Source organism: Strigops habroptila, chromosome 2 (assembly GCF_004027225.2).
Source record: "Strigops habroptila isolate Jane chromosome 2, bStrHab1.2.pri, whole genome shotgun sequence".
NCBI classification, from domain to species: domain Eukaryota; kingdom Metazoa; phylum Chordata; class Aves; order Psittaciformes; family Psittacidae; genus Strigops; species Strigops habroptila.
Genome location: NC_044278.2, coordinates 106678055 through 106684054, shown reverse-complemented (window position 1 = coordinate 106684054; position 6000 = coordinate 106678055). Strand labels below are relative to the sequence as shown.

The window sequence follows — 6000 nt, the reverse complement described above, 5'->3', positions numbered from 1 at the left end:
GTGGGACACACTACAGGCTGCTTTTGCCTTTCTGTTTTCCTTTCCTGGGATATGGACCTCTTGGCTATTAAGCAAACAAATTATTAAAAAGGATCAGAAACATATAAGCATAATAGTGTTTTTCATAACAGCAGCATAAAAAGCTGTTTTAGAAGTAGGACAGGAAGATATTATTTTCCATATAACTTTTTTCATTGAGGATTTGTGTCCGTAGTGACTCACAGACCATGGCTGCTGTTTTGCTACGAGACAAGATGAACCCATAGACAAAACATAGACTAGGTGAGCAAAGACGGCATGTTCAAACACAACACTTTTACCTGTACATTTACTTACCAAAAGGGTAAACCTACTCCAGTGCTGCAACAGCAGGAATTCTACACAGGATGGAGTTTTTTTTGTTTGTTTAGAAAACACAGAAATGCTTCAAGTGGCAGCTGAGCCCTGTGACTGTCTGATCGTGTTAGACCAGGACCTTGTTCAGTATGTCAATATGCTGTAATTAGAATCATAGAATCATAGAGTAGTTTGGGTTGGAAAGGAACTTGAGATCATCTAGTTCCAACCCCCTGCCATGGGCAGACACACCTCCCACTAGACCAGGTTGCTCAAGGCCTTGCTCAAGGGTCTCTTCATCAGGGGCTGTAGTGATAGAACAAGGGGCAATGGATTAAAATTAAAACAGGGGAGATTTAGGTTGGATATAAGGCACACTGGCAGAGGTTGCCCAGAGAAGTTCTGGATGCCCCATCCCTGGCAGTGTTCAAGGCCATGTTGAACAGAGCCTTGAGCAACCTGGTCTAGTGGAAGGTGTCCCTGCCCATGGCAGGGGTTTGGAACTAGATGATCTTAAGGTCCTTTCCAACCCAAACCAGTCTGTGATTCTATGATTGTGGGAGAGCTGTGCCACCTCCCAGAAGCACATCCTTTGGGGTGGGACAGCTCCTCCTGCAAACAGTTTTTCACCAGGTACTTCTGGAAAAAAAGCATTTTCTTTCAAGAATGAAACCTTCAGTATCCTTCCCTATACATCTTAACAGCAAACAAACCCCTTGAGAAAACCATTGCATTCAAAGCTGTACCTGGAGGAGACATCCTGTTGGGGCATATTTTATGGAGAATTTTCCAGGCCTTCCTGAAATCAGGAATTTAATGTATTTTAAGAGGAAAACAAACTTTTCTATGACCACACGTTTCCCTGATCTCAAGGAGGAAGGAAAACATCTTCAGTGATACACTCAACATACGTATGGCAAAAGCATAGCTAACTAGGAGACACTCCCTTTTCCCTTGGCATTCTGGAATGCCAAACCCTCATCAGAGACAGTAATTATTTTGGGAGTCTTTCACTGCTCCCCTCATCAACGTGTTTACTTCTTTCTTGTGACATTGCATAAATACGTTTGTAATTTTCTCTTCCTAATGTGGCACCATAACCCCGCAGCCTATTTTTGTTTTTAATTCTGTGTGCATCTGATGAGGTGCTAGAACTGACTCAGCAAACCGCTTCTGACCATCCAACACCCGTGGGGCGATGCAGACCTTCCCTATGAGGACGGGTTAGAATCGGTGTGTGGAAAGATAGCATTATCTAAATGTGCAGGTTGATTAAATCTGGTTATTTGGTGCCTCTTGCAGAGATCACCCTTGTACCACCTGGTGTGAAACAACTCTGCATGCTTGTGGTTTTCCCCGTGATATTCTGCCAACCCTTTGCATCGTTTGAGCTCCGACCCAAGCTCTTTGACTACAACTGTATAAAGGGTCAAACACACATCAAAGAGAGCTAAAATCCAGCGTCTTAAACACAAGGCACAGCGTGTGTCTGTCAAGTGCTCTTTGATTTTTCCAATGTGTCAGTTTTGCCCTGTAATGAATTAACAAACAAAACATTAGCAGACTTGTCACTGGACTATCCTCCTGATCCCCCACACCGTATTTCAGAGGACAAAATGTATGCCAGTAAGCACATACTCCTTTTCTATTAAGGCTTTATTGACTTATTTATTTTCATTGTACAATCTGTATCACAGAGTATATTCTGAATGCTTTACCAAGAGCTTGTTTTTGGGGTTATATTACACGAAGTGTGATTTTGCTCTAACTCTTGTGCAACCTCTCTACCTTCCCACAGGTACGCGCCGCTGGCAGCCCAGCCCAGCCCAGCCCAGCCCAGCCGACCCGAGGCCAGCCGAGCCCGAGCCCGAGCCCGAGCCCGAGCCCGAGCCCGAGCCCGAGCCCGAGCCCGAGCCGAGGCGAGCCCAGCCACCCCGAGCCGAGCCCGCCCAGGCCCTCCCCTGTCGGCGCGTCCCGCTGACGCGTTCCGCCCGCGCCCAGCTCCGCCCCGGCAGCCGTGTGCGTGCCATGCGGGGCGGTGCGGCCAGCATGGGCCGGGCTGGCGGCGATGGCGGCGGCGGGGGGTCGGCGGCGATGGACCCGGTGCGCAGCTTCGAGCGCTGGAAGAAGAAATACACCCGGCGGACGAAGAGGCTGCGGCTGCAGCGCAAGCAGAGGAAGCGGCCCGAGTGGCAGGTGGAGCGGGAGGGCATCGGCCGCCTGGTGCAGCGCTACCCTGAGGTACGGCAGGGGCCGGCGGGCGGTGCTGGGCCGGGATGGGAGTGGGGGTCTTTGCTCGCTGTCATCTGATTATCTCCTCGTGTGGTGTGTGTGGGGATAGGGCTGTGAGGAGGAGGAGCGGGGATCTGGAGGTCCTGGGCAGGGTTGGGGAGCACCCATATGTGGGAGCGCTGTTCCTCTGGCTGTAAGCGGTGCCTGTAGGTGACACGTGTGTTGGGTGACACTGCTGTGTGGCGGGCAGAAAGGCTTTCACCTCCATCAGGCAGGGGTAATCCTCCATTTCTTTCCTTTTTCAGCCCAGGCAGAGTTGGAGAGGGCACTAACCGCAGCCCCAGTGGTTCTGGTGGAGGTGACTGCACAGCCAGGGGTGGTGAGACCCTCAGGCAGGGAGCGAGAGGTTGAGAGCACAGTGAGGAGGAGGAGAGGCAGATGGTGGGAACGGTTACAACCAGTGGCGGTTGGCCTTCCAGTACCTGAAAGGGGCCTGCAGGGATGCCGGGGAGATACACTTTATCAGGGACTGTAGCAACAGGACAAGGGGCAAACTTAAACAGGAGACACTTAGGTTAGATATAAAGATGAAAGAAATTATTTACTGTGAGAGTGGTGAGGCTCTGGAACAGGCTGCCCAAGGGAGTTATGAATGCTCCATCCCTGGCAGTGTTCAAGGCCAGGTTGGATGGGGCCTTGAGCAACCTGCTCTAGTGGAAAGTGTCCCTGCCCAAGGCAGGGGGGCTGGAACTAGGTGATCTTAAGGTCTTTTGCAGCCTAAACCATTCTGTGATTCTGTGTCTCGCTGTTGGAGATGGGACACATTTGTTTTGATAGAAGATGCCAGAGGCAGACATCACACTAGAAGAGGGTGTTGTTCAACCTTAAGTCAGTAAAAATAGGTATTTGAATATTAGAGCCAGGGTCAGTGGTGTTGGTTTTGTCACCCAGTTTCCCTTGAATTCCTCTGGGAGATGTCCAGCTTTTGAGCTGTACTGGTTAGTGGAAAGTACTGTAATTATGAATAACGGCTTAGATGTGCTCTGCCTGTGGTGTTGCTCTATGTCCTGCCAACTTTTACTGAACTTGCAGCTACTGCTGGGAGGAGCATGGAGGTTGTACTTGGGTACACAGCACTCGGCAGAGCTGGTAGTAGGGACTTTGTGGTGGTTGTAATTTGACTGGGCAGAAAGTAATGACAAGAGGTGCAGAAGAAACATGTTACCATGAAGATGTCATGAGAGGTCCTTTGGCTAAGCTTGAACAAGTTAGTATTCTGAAGCTTCACACAATCATTGGCTTCTATGTCACCAATGTGTATATCTGCACATGCATCTATTTCTGGGACATGGATGATAACTCTCTGGGGAGCTTGGGGCAGCGTAGGTAAGGATTGGGTAGTGGGAGGCTCTGTTAGTGTGTATTTCTAGATGCTGAAGAGGAGAAGCTGGTAGTGGTCAGGCATGTATTAATTGGAATGAAGACAGAGTAAACATAATGTTTGTGTTAGGATAGTTTTGGGGATTACTCTTCAACTCTTCTGGGGTTTTGCTGTCCTCTAGCTCCAGGAGTCTCCTGCCTGTGAACATCAGGTAGATGCCTACCTAGCTTCCCATCTTCAGTCCCTAATATCTCCTTTTCTGGTCCCTGACGAGGTTTTGCGCTTGGTCTCCTGCATTTCTTCTGTATTACCCTGGACCAGGTTGTAGTGGGGGTGTGCTTGGATCTTCAGGGGTCTCAGTGAGTTTTGCATGAGGCACGTCCCTTCTTAGGGACTAGGGAATCAGAAAGGTCTTAAGTAAGCTCCTCTCTGTGAGGAGCACTGGCTGGGGTCTAGCACACAGGCTGTGGGTGAGTTAGGTCTCCATGTGCTTTTGTCATTTTGCATGTGGCATGGAATAGTAGCGTGGCTTCTGGACACAAGAGTATCCACCTTGCCCTCCCTCTTAGAGTATATTGTCTATAATTTCCAGTGTGAGAATGACCGCAGTGGATAAATAAGGCAAAATTAAACAATAAGAGATAACCAAGATACTTTGGCGCTGATATTTGTTGTTGTTTTGTAGATACGTACAGAGAAGTAAATTAGTAGGTGTCAGACAATGAACTACTTTTCCAGTATTTTTTGTACCCTGTAGGATACTAAAGGTCTGCAGGGCCTTCTGGGGAGGGGGTGGCCCCACTAATACCTCTGTGGGTTCACCCAAGAGCGATGACAGCTCTCCACCAGTGGTCCCAGGGAGCAGCTAAGTCAGGGGCTTTAACTCTTATGTGCAGTGATCACGTTAATGGGGCTCCTTCCCCAGCATTCTTCCGCTGGTTCTTCTGGGGTCTTCGAGGTCGCAGTCATTAATCTTTAATCACATAACCTAAAGAAAAAAGTCTTGATGACACTGTAGGGTCAAAATGGAAATGTGGAGTGGGGGAGAAATGTGTTTGTCTGGAGCTATTTTCTGAAGTATTTGTTTACCAGGCCTTTACCCTGCAGAACATTTACCTAATTTTGTGATGACTGATCTCATACAGCAGCTGGAATACACTTCGTCCTCATTGCTTCCAGGGATCTGAAAATATAGGTGGGAAAGGGACATGGCTCTAGTAAGGCTGTGGGGAGGCTGCAAGCAGTGTTTGCATGTGGTCCTTGCAGGTGAAGGAGTCTGCCTTTATGAACAGAAGCCATAAGCGTTCAATTTTTAAAAGTACAGGTGAGGGTCTCTGTTTCAGGAAGATAACAGCTGTGTACTTTGCAGCATAGTAATGTCGTCTTCTTAAACGGGAACGCTTTAAAAAGAAGGGAGGTAAGAGCTTCAAGTTCCCTTTTATGGGATATAACTATCATTACTCCATTTGCAGTAGCCTCCAAAACCAAACTGCTCCTCTGTGGATGTTCCCAGGAAATTGAATTTATGTTTAGTGTGCATGAATCATAAACTCAGCAACTGCTAGTTACAGCCACACAGACGTATTAAATAATTGGCTAGTTATGTGCTTTGCTATAGATATTTTATTATAATCGCTGTTGGCAGTTAGTGTGACTGGGACAATTTTGGAGGGAAGGGCGATAGAAATTCAGATTTTTTTTTTTTTGAGATAATATATGTATGTGAAAAGCTGAGCATGAGGTTTAATTGTAAGTTATGTCTGGGGCTTGTTGCATGCTGCATTGTAGAAAATGTAGCCCTTGCATACTGCAGTATCTTCTTAAAATGTGATTTTAATTTTTTTTTAAAGTTTTTTTTTTTTTAATTTTTTTGAAAGAGTATTGCATCCAATTTTGGACCCCCAATAAGAAAAAGACCTCACTAAAGTGGATCCAACTCAGTGGTGGGCAATTGAAATGCTGGGGGCTGGAGCACTTGCTCTGTGAGGAGAGGCTGGGGGAGCTGGGCTTGTCAGTCTTGTGACCAAGATGACTTTGGGATTGGATGGGGG

At 47.6% G+C, this 6000-nt stretch overlaps 1 protein-coding gene across 1 annotated transcript in view; it reads left to right on the top strand.

The window, feature by feature from the left end:
- Positions 1-2324: 2324 nt before the first annotated feature.
- DDX10 (DEAD-box helicase 10) overlaps positions 2325-6000 on the top strand; it is a 164529-nt gene continuing 160853 nt past the window's right edge. Inside the window, exon 1 of the mRNA XM_030475581.1 lies at positions 2325-2577. Within this exon, the coding sequence (XP_030331441.1) occupies positions 2365-2577 (213 nt within the window). The 5' untranslated portion in view covers positions 2325-2364. The remainder of the gene's footprint in view (positions 2578-6000) is intronic.